This window comes from Hirsutella rhossiliensis, assembly GCF_020360975.1.
Source record: "Hirsutella rhossiliensis strain HR02 chromosome Unknown scaffold00011, whole genome shotgun sequence".
NCBI classification, from domain to species: Eukaryota; Fungi; Ascomycota; class Sordariomycetes; order Hypocreales; family Ophiocordycipitaceae; genus Hirsutella; species Hirsutella rhossiliensis.
Genome location: NW_025408677.1, coordinates 15,327 through 32,708, shown reverse-complemented (window position 1 = coordinate 32,708; position 17,382 = coordinate 15,327). Strand labels below are relative to the sequence as shown.

At 54.7% G+C, this 17,382-nt stretch overlaps 6 protein-coding genes across 6 annotated transcripts; 2 read left to right on the top strand and 4 right to left on the bottom strand.

Moving 5' to 3' along the window:
- Nucleotides 1-2,480: 2,480 nt before the first annotated feature.
- On the bottom strand, nt 2,481-3,592 carry HRG_08779 (uncharacterized protein; the record flags this gene model as incomplete). Its single annotated transcript, XM_044867250.1, has 3 exons — nt 2,481-2,970; nt 3,040-3,233; nt 3,296-3,592. 3 exons carry the CDS (start codon nt 3,590-3,592, stop codon nt 2,481-2,483), a joined length of 981 nt encoding a protein of 326 aa, XP_044717271.1.
- A 1,626-nt stretch (nt 3,593-5,218) lies between these two features.
- On the bottom strand, nt 5,219-6,988 carry HRG_08778 (metalloprotease-like protein; the record flags this gene model as incomplete). The annotated part of the gene is made up of 4 exons (XM_044867249.1): nt 5,219-5,546; nt 5,728-6,142; nt 6,214-6,894; nt 6,946-6,988. The coding sequence occupies 4 exons, from the start codon at nt 6,986-6,988 to the stop codon at nt 5,219-5,221; spliced, it is 1,467 nt and encodes a 488-aa protein (XP_044717270.1).
- Nucleotides 6,989-7,859: 871 nt separating this feature from the next.
- On the top strand, nt 7,860-8,522 carry HRG_08777 (putative transposase; the record flags this gene model as incomplete). Its single annotated transcript, XM_044867248.1, has 1 exon — nt 7,860-8,522. The coding sequence occupies one exon, from the start codon at nt 7,860-7,862 to the stop codon at nt 8,520-8,522; it is 663 nt and encodes a 220-aa protein (XP_044717269.1).
- A 218-nt stretch (nt 8,523-8,740) lies between these two features.
- HRG_08776 (RNase H domain-containing protein) lies at nt 8,741-9,596 on the bottom strand (the record flags this gene model as incomplete). Its single annotated transcript, XM_044867247.1, has 3 exons — nt 8,741-9,096; nt 9,219-9,304; nt 9,373-9,596. The coding sequence occupies 3 exons, from the start codon at nt 9,594-9,596 to the stop codon at nt 8,741-8,743; spliced, it is 666 nt and encodes a 221-aa protein (XP_044717268.1).
- Nucleotides 9,597-10,473: 877 nt separating this feature from the next.
- On the top strand, nt 10,474-12,147 carry HRG_08775 (ankyrin repeats (many copies) domain-containing protein; the record flags this gene model as incomplete). The annotated part of the gene is made up of 5 exons (XM_044867246.1): nt 10,474-10,856; nt 11,520-11,669; nt 11,723-11,793; nt 11,856-12,009; nt 12,129-12,147. The coding sequence occupies 5 exons, from the start codon at nt 10,474-10,476 to the stop codon at nt 12,145-12,147; spliced, it is 777 nt and encodes a 258-aa protein (XP_044717267.1).
- A 926-nt stretch (nt 12,148-13,073) lies between these two features.
- HRG_08774 (PIF1-like helicase domain-containing protein) lies at nt 13,074-17,382 on the bottom strand (the record flags this gene model as incomplete). The annotated part of the gene is made up of 15 exons (XM_044867245.1): nt 13,074-13,159; nt 13,212-13,484; nt 13,606-13,816; nt 13,879-13,983; nt 14,136-14,416; nt 14,462-14,729; nt 14,989-15,247; nt 15,290-15,598; nt 15,968-16,023; nt 16,101-16,241; nt 16,284-16,354; nt 16,436-16,648; nt 16,731-16,854; nt 16,945-16,974; nt 17,191-17,382. The coding sequence occupies 15 exons, from the start codon at nt 17,380-17,382 to the stop codon at nt 13,074-13,076; spliced, it is 2,619 nt and encodes an 872-aa protein (XP_044717266.1).

Here is a 17,382-nt window from a genome sequence, read left to right as displayed (position 1 = left end):
CACCGACACGGGCTCGCCTTCGGAAAGCAGCTCCGGCATGAAAATGGTGAGCGGCCGCCCTCTGGCACGCAGCTTGACAGCCATTGATCCCATCTGATCTCCTCAGCTCTTTTCTCGTACGCTTGCGGTAGCACATCATGCAGGTCCGTATCGGCAACGTGCTCGCATCGTGGAACGCCTGATAAAAATCCCGCACCGTCGACACCTTCCTGTCGTGCGGTATTGGCGTACACCACGTCTGATCGTTAGACAGCCTCTCCTTCATGGCGAAGTCTTCCTCCAAAAAACGCAGCACACTCGCCAGGTCTTCGGCCCGCAGCTCCCGACTCCTCTGCCTTCCGATTCCACTCCGAATCTGTTTTCTCGGGCGCTCGTCCGGGCCAGGAAGACGTTTTCTCTTCTCCCGCCTCCGGGGCCGCCTCCGGGGCCGCCTCCGATCCATGATTTCTTCTCTCCGTGGCTGATTCGCTTCTTCGCAAGCCGTCGGATGCGGCAGCTTTGGCGACGACTGCCCGACTACGTGCGCATCCCTGACACGCCATCCGGCCCTTTGCACTGGACAGGCACCGGGCCGTGCTGGCGAACGTTTTCCATGCCGAACCTTGACCTCAGTCCTGCCCTTTCCAGCACTCTCCTCGTTCTTGCTGCCGATCAAACTGCACGGGCCCCAGCCGCCACCCGCGATGAGCCGCCCACCTCCCTTTGTTGCAGCCTCCGCCCGCTCAGCGAAGCGTCCGCTGGCTCTGCCGCGGCGTCGCCCACCCCCACAGGAGACGGCCCCGGATGCTGCGCCGTACCTGCTGCGTTGGAGACACCCCTGCGGCCTGGTACTCCTTTACCCGCCAACTCCGTCCCCGACGGCGCTTGGGCAAACCAGACGCAATCGCTGCTGCTAATTGCCCGTTTTCTCTTAAGTTGTCGAATACCGGTTCCCTAGGCTGGATGGATCGAAGCTTCGGTACCTCCTTCGAATGAACACTCGGGACATCGCCCGCCGCCGCCGTAACACGTTGCTCCTCATCTTCAGGATCTCCCTCCTGAGGCAGAAAGTGCCGATGAGGGAGCGGACGATCAGAGTCCGCTACCCCCATATCTCCACGTTCCCTAGGCAACAGGGGCCTCGGAAGCTGACCCGGTGACTGATGTTGCGCGGAACTTCCGCTGCTAACCATATTATGGAACTTCCGTGCTCTGTTTGACCGCAAACCGCCTCGCGGCGGTCTTCTCGGCAACGACCTCGCAATTGCTTCTGCGTGCTGTCTCCATGCGGTGTCTTCAACCACAGGTTTCCTAGGCTGAATCGGCCGGAACGTTGATGCCGCATTCGCCCGTGATTCGTATCTTCGTAACCGTCCCAGGCCCTCCCCGTGCTCTGCGGCCCTCTCAGAAGCTGCCACCACATCTACACCGGCTCCTGTCGCACCATCTCCGAGCCCCGAACCCGACCCGCTCACGTTCTCACCTCTTCTCCATCCCCGACTGACAACGAACAGGCTTCAGGGTGAGCAACCGCCTCGCTTAACTTCACTGCAGGACTGTCCGCCATGCTGCTGCCTCCTCGACGTCGACTGCCGTAAATTGGCAACGGGCTATAAAGCTTTGGCTCCGGAGCACCTCCACTTGGACAGTCTCGCTTGTTGACGACGCTACTTCTCCCGAATGGGAAGCTCCCTAACCATCACTTCCCTCATGGCCGTGGCGTTTCTTCCCTTATAGCTTCCCTATAAAATGCTTCCCTATGGTACCGAGGCGATGCAATACTACCCCTCTATATTTGTCGGAAAAACGCGGTTGTCAGATATATGTGTCAATTGCAGCGCACCTGTAGGAGCGCGTTCCACTTTTGCCTGCGTGGCGCAATGGTCTTCGCGACAGTTATGAGCCCGGGAGGGGATGGCACACCACCCCTGCAACTTCCGGTGACTGCGCGTTGCGGGGTAATACCCGTAGATAGCCGTGTACCCCTCCTTCTCTTGGATTTCCCTGGGTAATGGGCGCGGTGCTTGGTGTTCGACTCCCGCGTCGTGGGCTGCTAAGGTCCAGGAATCCCGGCGGAGCCGCGATCCCTGAGGGGGTGTGTCGGAAAAACGCGGTTGTCAGATATATGTGTCAATTGCAGCGCACCTGTAGGAGCGCGTTCCACTTTTGCCTGCGTGGCGCAATGGTCTTCGCGACAATATTCCCCCGTTACCATGCCTATCTATGTGCGTCCACCGTCCCGGCCTCGCCTGGTCTCCACGTGCGACCTGCTACCCCAGCTTTGCCAAAAGCGACCCTTCCATCGCCGTGCTGATAGCGGCGGTCAGTAAAGAATTGGTCTTGATCTTGAAGATATTGACTGGGCTGTCCGGGCTGTCTTTGGCTGACGGTTGTGAGTGACGATCTTAGCTGTGAAGATAGTCCCTCGAAGGTCTTAGCCGGCACGAAGAGGGCGAATTCTAATTCAGGCACGCCACGGCATGCTCGAATTGTCGTTGAAATTAGCTGGTCTTCGCCGCCATAGCTATTCCCAAGAGCTCTCTGGCATAGCTGCAATTTGTCAAGAAGAGCCTGGAGGATTTCACAGAGAGGCTTCTCGGAGATTCCTTCCGAAGCTGTGTGAAATTGATCGAGGTCCAGTCAGTGTGATACTGTTGCCTATTGACTTCCGTATCAAAGTGCTGCTTCATCTTCTGATACATCTCCGCGAACGTTGAATCGCGGCTGACTTGATGCACGAAGAAGTTCTTTGCTCTCTTCGTGAGGATATTTGAGAACAAAGCGTGGAATTGTGACGGTTTGATGCTAGCTGTGAGGCAGGCATCGAGAAAGTAACGGATCTTATCATCTAGGATATCGTAGGCGTCACCTGAATAGTTGAGCTTTCGATCCCATAGCTTAGAAAACTGGTTGGCGATGGCAGGATCGAGGTCTTCATTGGGGACCTGGACTGGGGGCACGGTCCGGTAAGCTTCGCGGTCGATAGCTGGTCTGATCATAAGTTCCTGCTGCTGTTGATTCGATCGTGACAGGGTAGGGATTGGTCATTGGGGGTCTTGCGGGAGGTTTAGATCGGGAGTGACTGGTGCTGGGGTTGGTGCTGGGGTTGTTGCTAGCGATGGCGAACGTCTGAGGAGTTCTTGTTGGCGTCGGTAGGCGGCCGTTTTCTCGTATAAGATGGCATCACGAAGATCGTCTTCATCCCACTCAGGAAGTCGGTCACGGTTCTTCAGATTTACTAGGAATGCCGTGATCTTTGCGTTCAGCTTTCCTGTATAGATTCCTCTGAACCTTAGGGTATTCCGTAGGACCTTACGGACCCTTGATCGACCTTCTTGAAGTCGTCTTCCTCCCAATCCTCAAAGTCTTCTTGGAATGATCCAAGCAGCTCGAGACCTTGACATGTTGAGGAGACTTTATAATCAACGATGCGGGCGAGAACGTAGGTATTATAGTGGATCTCATCGGAAGTCTCGTTGACTGGGGTGTTGAAGAGGTCCATGTTGAAGATTGTGGCGAGGCCACGGTTGAATTCAGCAATATCGAGGAATTCGTTGATGTCGAGCGCCGGTGCGTTCGCGTTCGCGCTGCTGCCGCTTGCGCTGCTGCTCATGATGTCGGATGGGGCTTGACAGGAAAATCTGCGAGGGAATAGGGCAAGAAGGTGTCAAGAGAGGGTCAAATTGATCGAGAGTGATCAATGAAGCTAATAATCAAGCGGGATACCAGAGATTTGTATGTGCGATAGGGCACGCCTAAGAGGTCAGCGGCTGAGGCAAACAACTAGGCACGGTTGACTGAATAGAGTGGGCGCCGGTCGGGTCTTCGTAGTCAGTCTCGCGTTGTAGCACTTCTTTCTTCGCAGAGCGCCACAGATCGTGAGGATGCGTTGAGGAAGTCTCTTCTATCTTGCTGCTCTGAGGTTACCAGCCAAGGTAACAACTGATCAGTGTGGATAGGTTAACTGAGGCTCAGTTGGGTCTTTGATCGATGATCGTGTTGTTCTTGTTATTCTTCGCTATCTAGACCATGCTGTGAGGTTTGATAGGTTGTGTGCGTGTCGGGTAAACGTTGTTCCCTGCTGACGCACGTGATACCCTCCTGCGATGTGCGCTCTATCGTACAAATGATCAGACATATTATTTTATTTTGGCGCAGCAGAGACTTGTTAGCATTGAAGCCGGGTGAATGTCGCATATCAAGCCTGTCCAGGACGATTATTCATAAGGTGGCGATTTTACTCGCAACGCCGCTGTTGCCTGCTAGGCAACCGCTACTGCGTAAACGCGACGGACTTTTCATTTGTGTATAAAGAGCTGCACATTTTCGTGCGTTCGTTCATTTAGCTCCTGTTCTTCAGATAATTCTCATCAATTGCCTGATCTGACGGCAGCCCTGAGGTTTGTTGCCTCTTTGCATCGTACACCACTATTCCGGTAATCACCCAGCTATCAATACCACACAGCCTCTCCGCATATTAATATACTATTACAGCGTACCCTTTATCCAGTAGTAGTAGACGCATTCGTCGCCCATCGTCATCACGTTCGATCATAAACGTCCCTTTCTCATTTATGGCCGTCCTTCATCCCCAGGAATGCTGTCCTCACCATCAGAGTATCCTCTGCGAATCCAAAACTTCCCGCACCTCGCCGCTTGCATACTCTGCCCTTCCCTGGACCTGTCGTACTGCCCGAGTCCAATCTTCTCTTGTTGGGCACCAGCTGCGCAAGTGGCCGTCGCACTAGTTCAAGCAACATAGCACGCTCAAAGTCGATCATCATCACACCGTCCGTCTCTTTGTTGACCAGCATGTTGGCGCTTCGCACGTCTTTGTGCACCACACCTTCCTCATGTATCGCCCGCAGGGATGCAAGCGCCTTGGCCTCAAGGATTCTTCTCGTGCTGGCTGCGACCTTGGCCTCGTCAATTATGTCTCCTCCCCATGAAAGAAACGTCATGTGCACGACGTAAACCCGATGGTCGTAGTAGTAGGTCCTCTTCAGCGGCCGAAGGTCTACGGCTCCGAGAAAGACAGGTACGTTAACGCCCTGAACCCGCTCTAGGCGCTTGTAGACGGTTGCTTCATGCTCAAGGTCTCGGATGAAGGCCTTCACTGTGCCCTTGCACACAAACGTGTAGCCATACGACAGAAGGGTCACCTTGAAAAGCACTCCTCGAGCACCGTGCTTTCCTAGCTTCGTGATCCCGGCATCCAGTGTCTGTCGCAGCTGCTCACTCAGAAGTTGCAGCCATGTAGAATGACTGATCGGATGTAGCGCGCCTCGAGGTCTGCCATGACACCCCGCGTTGGGACAACAAGGATCGAGGGTGCCTCCCTGAACCAGTCCAAGGAGGCATGCTTGGGTGCAGTACCGCCGTTCCACTTCCTCATCAGTCCCTTGGCGGGGCCGGCGTGCCAGGATTCGTTGACTTCTTCGAGGTACATTTGCATCGCCTCGTCCACGTTGTCCGCGTTGTCCACGTCGTCCTTGCCGCTCAGAGGGCTCGGCGTATCCGGAGGTCGATATCCCGACTCGTCGTCCGATGATTCCGACTGATCTCGTCTAGTCGCAATTGTGTTGCGCTCGTCGCCTATTCTACCTCGACGGTGTCTCCTCCCGCCGCGTAATCGGCGACCGGTCAAAGTCCTCGTATGTTGTAGGTGCCCAGCTGGATGCGATGTTCGATGCCATTCGGTCGCTCTCTGGAATCGATCGCAGTGTCGTTTCGAAATCCTCCGCCCACCTGTTGAGATTCGCCGTCGCCCGATCACGCTCATCCTGCCCGTGTTCCACCCGTCCGCCCGGCCTACCTAGCGCCATCAGGCTGAACGCGAGATACTGCCCCACCGCGGAGCTAGACTGCATATGCTCTGGATGAGCCAACACCTCCGGCCCGGGCTCTGCCAGGTGATAATACAACGTTTCAGGCTCGGCCCAGTCCACCTTGAGGAAGACGGTCGCCTCGCCAGTTGTCAGCAACCCGTACTCGAGACCGCCCTCGATCATGTAGTGATACGTTTGTGTGAGGGCAGACGCCGTCAGTCTCTCGGCGTGATATTCAAAACGGCCGTCCGGGTCCACAGATGGCGGGATCGTCTTCCGATTGACGACTTCCTTGTAGATATTCATCGGCCGTAATCCGGCGCGGAGATGCGGAGCTGTGAGCTTATGGGGTGCCTTATACTCGGACACATAGATCATCGTCCGCTTCTCCGGGATGGGTCATCACCAGACCGATAAATGCAGATTTGGTCGGGCCGCAGCTGATGAAGATCTCGTCGGTGGTCCGGTGTTTGCGGCGGTGTTGACGGGTTCTCCCGGGCGACTACTTCCTCTGCGACGTCGCTGATGGCGTGAGGATGGTTCTCGAAGACGATCCCGTTTCCCATGTCGAATGCGTCGCACACCTCGTCAATCTGCCTGAGTTGCTCCATGATGACTCTGACAGGGTCTTCGACACTATTATGCATGAAGTATTCCAGCGTCTTCTCATCTGCTATCGATCGTTGCGCCACTCTCCTTCCTAGACCGGCTAGGAAGTTTTTGCTCTCGAAGACACGAATGCCGACGGGCAGACATTCGTAGAGAGTATCGAAAATGCTCCCCTGCTGTTCCATGAACCGTGGCCAAGGCTCAAGACTAGTAGGGCACAGCTTGTTTCGAGGGTTGGTGATGGAACCCCTTGACGTAAGCCTGCGGTCTCTTTCCACCGTGAACTGGGAAAAGACGTGGTGATGACAAGCAGCGATGTACTCGTCGAATGTGGTCGGTCGCGTCTGTTCCTCTGCTTCTTCGGCGCGTTGCTGCTCCTTCTCGGCGCGTTGCTGCTCCTTCTCGGCGCGTTGCTGCTCCTTCTCGGCGCGTTGCTGCTCCTTCTCGGCACGATCTCGCTCTTGTTGACGCTCTCGTTCTGCTTCTTCGGCGCGTTGCTTTTCGCTTGCAATGCGTTCTTCCGCCTCACGAAGTCGCCTCTCTAGCTCCTCGATTTTGTTTGTTTCCTGCATGTGGTAGTGATGTTGGTTGGAACTTGCTAAACGTGTGTTTTTTGATGTTGACGACAACCTTCGTGGAAACGATGGTTACGAAAAGGCTAGAGACAGTTGAGAAGGCAACCACATCATGTCACGTGACTCGCCTGAAATTCTTCCTGACTAACGCACCTAGTTGGCTGCCCCACCTAGTTCTCCACCCACACAGTCTCGCGAAGAGGGCAGGCAAAGGGCGACGTTACCCGTTGATCTTGGTGTGGGGCCACAGCAGCCCAACTAAGTGTCTTCGCCACTTTCCACTATTCTAAGATTGTCCCGGGGGTTTTTGTGCTGTCCCGGATTTTTTGGGCCAACTTAACGTTTTTGGTCAGCCGCGCCTGCCTTTGACCAACGGGTATGTGTGTGTGTATTTTCCGTCCAGCGCCGTCAGGCCGCTCAGGTCCCGGTGGGGCACAGGACGTGCTGAGCTAGGCTATCGAGAAAATCCTGTCACAGTAGGCTTCACCCAGCGCTTCTTGCAAGGCCTCGCAAGGGCGAGCTGTCGGGCTCAATCCCCGGAGACGACTTTCCTACCTCCTCCCCTCGTAGGTTTTCGCTAACGTCATCAAGGTAGGGTTGCGCGATGCTTTGACGACGATACACCTCAGCTTTGGCCTGTGGACGTCGCCGAATCGTTTTGCGATTGTGGCTTGTCTCGCACACTTCATCGACCAGGGGGCACGCCAGCAGTCGCGGCTGCTTGCACTTCGACGTCAATTCGGCATCCATAGCGGAAAGAACCTTGCTGCGTCACTCGTGGGCATCGTCCAGGACTGGGAGATCCGGGGGGCGAGTCGGCTGTGTTGTCTCTGACAACTTAGTCACAAATGATCATTGCCTGCACTACATGTACAAGCAGCTGGACTCATCCATGAGAACCGCTGACATCAAGGCACGCCGGATGCGTTGTTATGAGCACACTCTCAATCTTGTTGCGCGGGCCTTTCTCTACGACAAAGATGCAGAGTCCTTCGAACTCGAATCCGAGATCAATTGCATGCGAGGCCTTCCAGAGCAGGACCTCGGCCACTGGCGCGCGAAAGGGCCCATCGGGAAACTTCATAACGTTGTCAAGTTCATCCGATCGTCGCCACAGCGGAGCGAACACTTCAATCGCATTGCGCAGGATGAAGAGTATGAGGAACATCGGCTTTGCGAAGAGTCAACTGCGGAACTGGAGGTCATCCTGAACAACGAGACTCGGTGGAGCTCCACATACATGATGATCGAGAGGGCTTTGAGGAATCGGACGGACATTCGGGCATTCATCTTTGCACTTGAAGGCGAACAAGATGAGGCAAAACGCATCCCGGCGGCTGACATATTATCGAATGAGGATTGGCGCGTACTTGGTGAAGTCAATGCGATTCTCAAGCCAATATACCTTCAGACAATGCGGACCCAGGGCTGGGGCAAATCTGACGGCCATGGGCACCTGTGGGAGGTGTTGGTAGGGATGGAATATCTCTCAGAGCACTTTGAGGACTGGAAGGCATTTACGCGGAGATGACAACACTGACGATGAGTCAAGCTACCTTGGTCGACCTCGAGCCGGTTGAAGCAGCGTCCATTCCCACTGACTCGCCAGGAGGCCGGCCAAACCGTGCGCGTCGTCTCCCCGCTCGCTTTGATGATGACGAGGTTTACGTAGCCAGACAGCGGACCCAAACGTCAAGGTTCACAGAGTTGGCTTTGCCAGAGCAATATCACTTTTAGTCACCTTCACCCTCATATTGCGAGGCCCAGGCAATCCTTCCACTCGACAGGCGTTTCTTCTGCGGCGGCAGCATTTTTCGCACCTTCATCGGCGAGAGCGTTCCACTGGCGTGGGATCTTCCAGAACTGGATGACCAGGCCATTACGGTGGGCCTTCTCACACTCCCCCAAGAGCATCTCCCACAAGTCCTTGTTCTTGACGTTGCCGCCGCCAATTCCCTTCTTACCTTTCGTCCTCCAATTGTTCTGCACCCAAGCCTTCGCCCACTGTGTCGAGCCCTCCACGACGTACTCAGAGTCGGTGGCGATGATGACTGTACTGAAGCCCTCGCCCGGCCAGTGTCGGAAACGCAGGGCGGCGATGACAGCTCGCAGCTCAGCCCGGTTGCTGCTTTGATGCCGTCATCACCCCAAGGGCCCTGCTTTTCCAGACGACCTGAGACCACGAGCGGTTGGCCCTCAATATGAAGCCCCTGTACAAATGCCCAACCTGCCTTCGGATTGGATTGGCCGTTGTTAAGGCATGCTCCGTCGGTCATGATGAGAAGCATGGACTTGTCGTTGGGGTAGGTGCACCTGTGACCACGGACCGCGGGTTAGCCAGGCACGAGAAAGTACGTAACGAAGAAGAAAAAGCTTCATACCTGACGATATTCATGAAACGAACCCTGCCGCGAAACAGCTCCATCGGTCGCAGGGGGCTAGTGGGATGTCGAAACTTGGAGGGGAACACCAGACCAGTGCCCCTCATCACGTCAGATCCTAGGGAAGGGATGGCGATGGTGGATGGCGGCGCAAAAGGAGCCACGTCATGATCCTCATCATCTTCCTCGTTGTCCTCGATGTCTTCACCAAGGACATCGTCCATAAAGCTGTAGTCGCTGCAACATATACCACAACGCACCAATCCATGAGGTCCACAGACAAGTCGACCGTTTGGCAGCTCACAAGGGCCTTCGTCGTCGTCGCTGCTGCTGTAGCCGAGTGGGACTAGGCCCTGGGCGAGGTACCAGCCGCGAGGCATTGCGGATGCCTGTTTTCTGCCGCTCTGTTCGGTATGTTTGTGCTGAGGTATTTCATTTGACCAAGTGGTGGTCGTGAAGGGAAGGTCGAGGGCGGGGGCAGATTGCAAGCTGAGGTAAGATACTTACCGGCAGCCAATCAATAATAGTCTGACGAGGAGGCCGCGAGAGCGCATCGCTTATGTGGAGAACGGTGGACGGTGGCACATTAGTACGGTGGGCGAGAGGGGACAGTGTTGCAAAACCCATTTTAGGTTTAGGCGCGTCGATGGGCAGACATTCGAGTACTTCGGAGGGTCCCGACAGAAGTACCGCGGACTGGCAGCGGGCCTGCGCGACCTCCGCTGCCAGGGCTGGATTCCCCCACAGCACCCTCCTGCGAGAACGATTTCCATCACGAGTAACCAGAATCACGTCGGTATATCAACAAAAATTACTTGGAATTCTTTTTTTTGTTACAGAGCATACCCGAATATCGACGCCATGAATGACCATAAAAGAGCACTGCGTCACAAGTACGGGAAGATGATCCCGCACCTGAGGGCAAACAAGGCCATACCCTGACCAGCCCAATGTTTCCATCGTCAATGCGACGCATCCTTCCTTGTATTTTTACTTTCTTGGCACGCAAGTGTTAAGAAAGTAGCCTATTCTCACATACTTTCGCTTAACAAGTGCTCTTGACAAAACTCCAATTGAGCCGCGCGCGCGCCGGCAGCGGCCATGGCACCAGCCTCAGGTTCGCATGTCGACTCCAATGCCTCGAGACAAGGCATACGATCGCCGCCAAATTCAGCGGCTCACATATCGCATCTCCGACCTCGCTACCCGACGGAAGCTCGCCGAAAAGACTCGTTTCCCGCGGCCCAGCAGCTGGCCCAGTCAATCTCGTCCACCGAAACGCTTGAAGCTGCCGTCACGGAAGGAGCGCAGCTGGAAGAAGCCCCGAATCTCCTCGACTCAGCCCAGTCCACTGAGCACGCGCCAGTCTCAATCCTCGAAGCGGCCACGAAAATTGCTTGCGACAAAACGGCTGCCCACAGCGCCAAGCTGGCAGTCTTACGGGTCTTTAGCGAATCATTCGAACAAGCAGCAAAGCAGTTCACGTCTGGTACCGAAAACAGCAGATTTTGCAGTTCTTAACATTTTCCGAACGACCATTAACTATCAGAGAAGTCGTTGACGCGATCGCATTAGATACCACGTCGAAACCTCGATTTGACCGCAAAAATAGAATGCCAGTTCCAGAGGAGGTGTCAAGATATTGTTCCAGCCTCGTGTCCGTAACGAGAGACAAACAGGGCAGCGAAAAGACTGTGACGCAGCTGCAGCTTGCACATTTCTCAGTCAAGGAGTACTTGATGTCTGACAGATTACAGGCGGACATCGCTGAGCACTTCGAACAGACTAATGCAAGAGCTTCCATCGCAGAAGTCTGCCTTGCGTACTTACTGGATATGGATCACTTTCTTCCGATTACAGAACTCAGGCAGTCATACTGGTTGGCCCAATATTCTGCACAATACTGGATGGACCACGCTGTAGTAGCGGAGTGTAGCAGCGCAAGAGTTCATTCACTTCTCATAGATTTCCTTGTATGCGATGTTACTCTAAAAAAATGCTGTCAGTTGTACAGGCCTGACTATTTGTCACAAAGTGGTCCGTATATTCCGTACCGAATCGCACCAGCTCTATATTACGCCTCACTTGCGGGATTATGCCGTTCAGTTCAGACGCTTCTCAACAAGGGTGCCGACGTCAACGCCCAGGGCGGGCGATACGGCAATGCTCCAAGCTGCGTCAACTCAAGGACATGAGAAGGTGGTCCAGACGCTGCTCGACAAAGGTGCTGATGTCAACATCCAGGGCGGAGAGGACGGCAATGCTCTTCAGGCTGCTTCCTTGAAGGACACGAGAAGGTGGTCCAGATGCTGCTCGAGAAGGGTGCCGACGTCAACTCTCAGAGTGAAAGGCACGGCAATGCTTTTCAGGCTGCCTTATGTGGAGGACACGAGAAGGTTGCTCAGATGCTGCTCGAGAATGGTGCCGACGTCAATGCCCAAGGCGGAGAGTACGGCATGCTCTTCAGGCTGCTTCACTTAAAGGACATGAGAAGGTGGCCCAGATGCTGCTTGAGAAGGGAGCCGACGTCAACGCTAAGGATGGCAATGCTCTCTGCGCTGCTTCATATGGGGGGCACGAGAAGGTGGTCCAGATGCTGCTCGAGAATGGTGCCAACGTCAACACTCAGAGTGAAAGGTACGGCAATGCTCTCTGGGCTGCTTCACTTAACGGACACGAGAAGGTGGTCCAGATGCTACTCGAGAAAGGTGCTGACATCGACGCCTGGCTCTTCCCTTGTCTATTCCGAGCTGCAGGCTGCCGCAGCACATTTAGGGGGAAGAACAAATGGAAAAAGCACGTCAACGCCCTACATGTTTGTGAGAACGTCTGGGTTTGCGCTGAAGGGAACTGCACGTTACTCGCAATCGTCTCCTACCAACAAGCCTCAAGCGAGGTGCCATTTCCCTCTGGTGGTCGTGTTTTTATTCGAAAGGACTTATACATTTCGCACATAGACCGGAGTCATAAATATCTTGTCGCATATCAAGCCTGCCTAGGATGATTATTCATGAAGTGGCGATGTTACTCGCAACGCCGCTGTTGCCTGCTAGGCAACCACTACCGGTACTGCGTAATCACGCGACGGACCTTTCATTTGCGTATAAAGAGCTGCACAACTCCGTGCGTTCGTTCGTTCACTTCTTGTTCTTTAGATAATTCTCATCAATTGCCTGATGCCATCTCTGACCCGTGTGGAGCCAAATGTCTGACACAATCTCCTCCTTGCGCAAGCGAGTCACTTGGTCCATCTCCAAAGTCTTGTCCCACAATTCGCGAGATGCTTTTTCTTTGAGCTTTTGATTGCGCCAGCCTCCTCTTTGCTTTGATAGCCACGGATAGGTCCTTTGAATTGGCAAGTCTTCTGGCTTCGACTGCATGGTGCTTGGCGGCTTGGTATATGCTGTGCGAGTAGCTCTAGCGGCTGCAATTCTAGCCCTCCTAGACGTGATTACTACCTCCTTAAAATACTTCGAACACCCGTTAAGTTGCCAATGCAAGGGGCTTAACGGCTGAATATCCAGCCCGAAGGGTGAATATCGTATACCTGCACTCGACTTTCTTAAGGGGTACCCACTAGAACCCCCCTTCCGCCTTCAGCGGCTAACCAGCCGTTCGAACTACTTCCTGGCAGGCCCAGTCTAACTATAACCCTATATCGTACCCCCCCCCCTTCCCTGTAGCTTGTAGGAAGACGACGTTTAGTCACGGTAGAGTGGTGGATACAGTGGATCGCTCAGCTGTTGACCCTGACGCCGTTGTTGGTCAGCGAGGCGCATCTTCATCCCTGTCTCATAGTTAGCCGTGAATGCAGTACGTAGGAAACGCAGGCGTATAACCTTCCGTCGGCGTGTGGTTATAGAGGCTCTGACGATCGAACGGCGCCTCAAGGAGTAAGCCTTGGAGCGAGGTAACCCGTGAGACGGCAACATAGCTAATACCGGCCTGGAAGTCGCGTGTAGCGAGATCAGTAACTATTTTATCCTTTGTTAGGCTCTGGCATTTGTGAACAGTAATAGCAAACGCCACGATTAGGGGAAACTGCGTGCGAGCGCAGGTCTCGTTGCCCACAAGGAAGTCCCGCCTGACTGGCAGGATGGGGTGAGATTTTCCTGCCCTCGTTAGTTGTTAGATACGGCGGTCCGTCGTAGCTATCAAAGTCCACCATAATAACGGCTGGGGGGTCTTCCAATGGATCGGCGCCTGCGCTCCAGGCGATATCGTATACAGTACCCTGAGCACCGTTAACTAGGCCAGCTGATTGCCACAGATTAGTCGTGAGCATCACCCTGGTGCCCTTAGCAACAGGGAACTTGTTAGATAGATTGCCAGCATTGTTGCTTGGTGCCTGCCCAGCGCCGTTGCCGTGATTCTTTGCCTCCACTTGTATTGCCGGGGCGTTGAGATGCACCATATGCTCGTGGTTGTATTGGTTGACCCGTGCCTTTGTAGAATACACTCGCAAAGCGGTCCTGAAGCCGTCAAGCTGCTCCGCGGTAGCCTGGCCTGTACCCGATTGCTAAGGAGGTTCCAGGATGGTATAGATAACTTTACATCACGCAGTTCCTGCAACGCCTGACGGAACTGGGCCTGATCATCACCAGCCTGGCGCTGTGCCGTGGTCAGGAAGACGGTGCGGTCAAATAGGCGGTAGGCCACCTGCCCTCTCCTTTCCAACGAAGACAGGCCGGTGCTAGTCGAATACAGGGCTTTTGTCGGACTGGTGGTAACTGGAAGAAATCGCCCACAAGCACAACGCTCACACCACCAAAGAACTCGAGGTTACGCTGTGGAAAGGCTTGTCGCAAACGGGAATCGATCCGCGCGAGCTGCTCAAGCCCTAGCATGCTCTTTTCATCGATAACGAGGTATTTGATGTGCCGTAGGCGGGACTGAAGGGCGGCTGCGTCGGCCGGGGGAAGGTCGGTGAAAGTACCGCCTACTGGGAGGCGCAGCAACGAATGAATGGTGCTGCCCTGTATCTGGTTACTCGCAACGCCTGTTGGCGCCACGCGGCATATAGGGCTAGGATTCGGTAGGGCGGCTGCCTGAAGATGGGAAGAAAGCACCTTGATAAGGAACGACTTGCCTGTGCCACCACCACCATCAACGTGGAGAAGGATTTGAGCAGGATTTTGCGCCTGGAAGTGGCCCATGAATGTGTCGTACACGAGCCGTTGTTGCGTATTCAGCGTATTACGCCAGTGAGGGCCAAGGACCTCCACATCGTTGGCCATGGGGTGGCTAGCGATAAGGTCTTTCCAGTAGCCGTCTCGGAGTTCCGGATAAGTACCCACATGCTGTGTCCAGTCGTAATTGATGTCGATATCGCGGCGGCCAAGTAGGTCAAGATCTTCCTGGGTAAGGAGTTGTCAGGTAAAGGGCGGCGAGGCGAATCCAGTCTTCGTCATCAAATTCTTCCTCCACAGGCAGAGCCTCGTATTGATCATCTTGAGGCTGTAATCGAGCCTCTTTTGGCCGACCGTAATGGTCATCACCATGACTGTGATGCTGCCAACAATAGGAGAAGGCCTCAGCGTGAGAACCAAAAAGCTGGCCGTCAACTGTGAGGAGATCATCAACCCGCCGATGTGGGTGGTTTAATGTTAGCTTTACACGACAGTAATCTGACCACTGTTGACCTTCTGGATCAGCCTGATAGCGAGGAAAGTAAACCAGCACTCGAGGCCTGCCGTTAATGTTGCCTGGCTGCCATTGCTTCCACTTTGAAGGGTCCCTAGGGCGGAAATTCCAGCATTTCAGGAAGGAGACGTAGCTTAGGTCCGCTAGGGCTTCCGGGCGTTGAGTGTACTTTTCGTAAACGTTGGGGGCCTCGTCCACCTCATCGCCGTCAATACGGAGGGAGCGGGAATGCCTGTCAGGATTACGACAGTCGACGTACAGGCAAGTTCGTGACCCTTCCTGTAACGGCAGGCCGAGGAGCAAGTGGCTGACCTCCTGCTTCGAGTAATCCCGCTCCGCAACCAGCTGATTGAGGAGCTTTGACGTGAAGGAAATCAAGGGGTTGTGGTCCTTGACCCGGGGCATCAGGGCCTTCCCAATCTGGGCAAAAGACTCGCTCTTCTTTTCCGACTTGGAGCAGTATTTGGCCGCGTAATCGATTACCTGCTGTAGACTCGTGCAAGGCGAAACATCTGTATTGGCTAGCCACGCAACGGTAAGCAAGCGGTTGTAGTGGTTAATCTGGCCATCGTTCCGCTCGCCCCTAAAGCTCCAGTGTTTAGAGTGAGGAACCTTGTCAAGGAGGCTAGTAGGCGCTGGCCGTGAGGAAATCCAAAGCGGCACTCCACCTGCTTGGTATGCTTATTGAGCTGCATGCAGTAGTTGTTGCAGCGGTGGCGTTGCACGCGGTTGACTACCATCGATAGGAACTGAACGGTGGGATGTTCCAGTAGATTACCGATCAGGGTTCCTTCCCCAGGAGCCTGTATTCGCTGTGGCTCTGGGTTCACTGCAGATACGTGGTATCCCCAGATGCGAGCGAATTGCTCCCGGACTGATCGTTGTCAGGATCTAAGTCTGGGTGGCCACTTAGCCAATATAGGCCGTGGTGGTGACTGGAACCCTGCCCTGCCACTCGTAGCGGCCCCAAGAGTCCGTTAGGTTGAACTTCTGCTTCAAGACAATAGCCTAAACAGCGCATAACGCTTATGAAAGTGGTACGCAGCGATGTGGGCGTTGTCTCGCAGTAGTTGCCGGGATAGAGCCATCCGCGCCGCCTCAGGAGCTGTTTGCCACTCGTCAAATCGAGGCATATGGCGGTATAGGGATTCCCAGTGGTAATCGGCTGCACTTGCAGTAGCGAAAAGGCCGGGCTTGCCTAGATTATAGGCATATGCTTCCAACTCCTTCCTTTGTTTATACCAATACGGCCGGGTGCCCCTAATTACTGCGGCTTGGCGCGTGATCGACTGGATCAGGACCTGAGCCTCCGGCTCGTCAGGCTCAGCCATTGCTTCCTCTAGGTCGGCGCGTGTAAGGGGCTGACGGCGGCTGTCGCGTTGCTTGACGAGGTAGTCACTTCGCTTTCGGACCTGCGCACGTAACAGCGTGTTGAGGGCGACGAAAGGCCACGTCTTATGGCGGGCGAAACGTCCGTCATGCCATCTCATCGCATGGGCAAGGTAGTCCTGGAACGTGATGCTCCGTAAACGAGGCTCCACGAAGTCGGCCTTGCCGTCAGGGTAGAGGGTAGGGAATGCAAGCGTTAGCAGCGGCTGGGAACGGTTGAATTCGTCGATGGGGGTCCTGCGAACTGAAGGCAGCGGCATCTGGTGGTGAGCCTGCGCGTTACACGGTATATGCTCCACATCAGTCATACGCTCAGGTTAGGGTACCATCAAGAAATCGGGACTGCAGAGCGTTCAATTCGGTATCGGTAACCTGCAAATTCGGGATCGCTGATGCATCGGCATCGCTAGGATCCTCTTCCACAGCCTCCTCGACGGGGCCTTTGGGGACCTCGCCGTCAGGTATGTCAGCCACTTGGCTGGCAATGGAATCAACTATGTTGCCATCAAGAGGAAGCCGGTGCAAGCGATTCTGACTCACGACGATATCGCGATAGCCCCGGTGGTGGCGCTGTAGGTAGTGCAGCCACGCCAACAGGCATGAGCGGCGTACCCGCAAATCGCGAGCAAACTGTTGCCGGAAGCGAGGGCTGCCCTCCATATTAGGAGGCCGCAGGAGGACGACATCTAGCTCTTCAGGTAGGACCGGGAGCTCTTCAAATAGCCTGCCAACATTGCGAAGGAAGTGGACAACATGACCGCGATATTTATATTGAGCGCCACGTACCTGCAGGACCTTCACATGTACGTGAACTCTAGCAATGAGCATCTCCTCGACCATCGTTAGATCAGGTAGATTGCCGGGGACTTCCCCGAAGTCAAGGTTGTTCGCAGCGCTAAAGAAGTAGGGCTCGTTGGGGCCTTTCTTCCTGTCTCGACTAATGCAGCGGCTGCAGATTTTCAAGCTATTTCGCTTCAT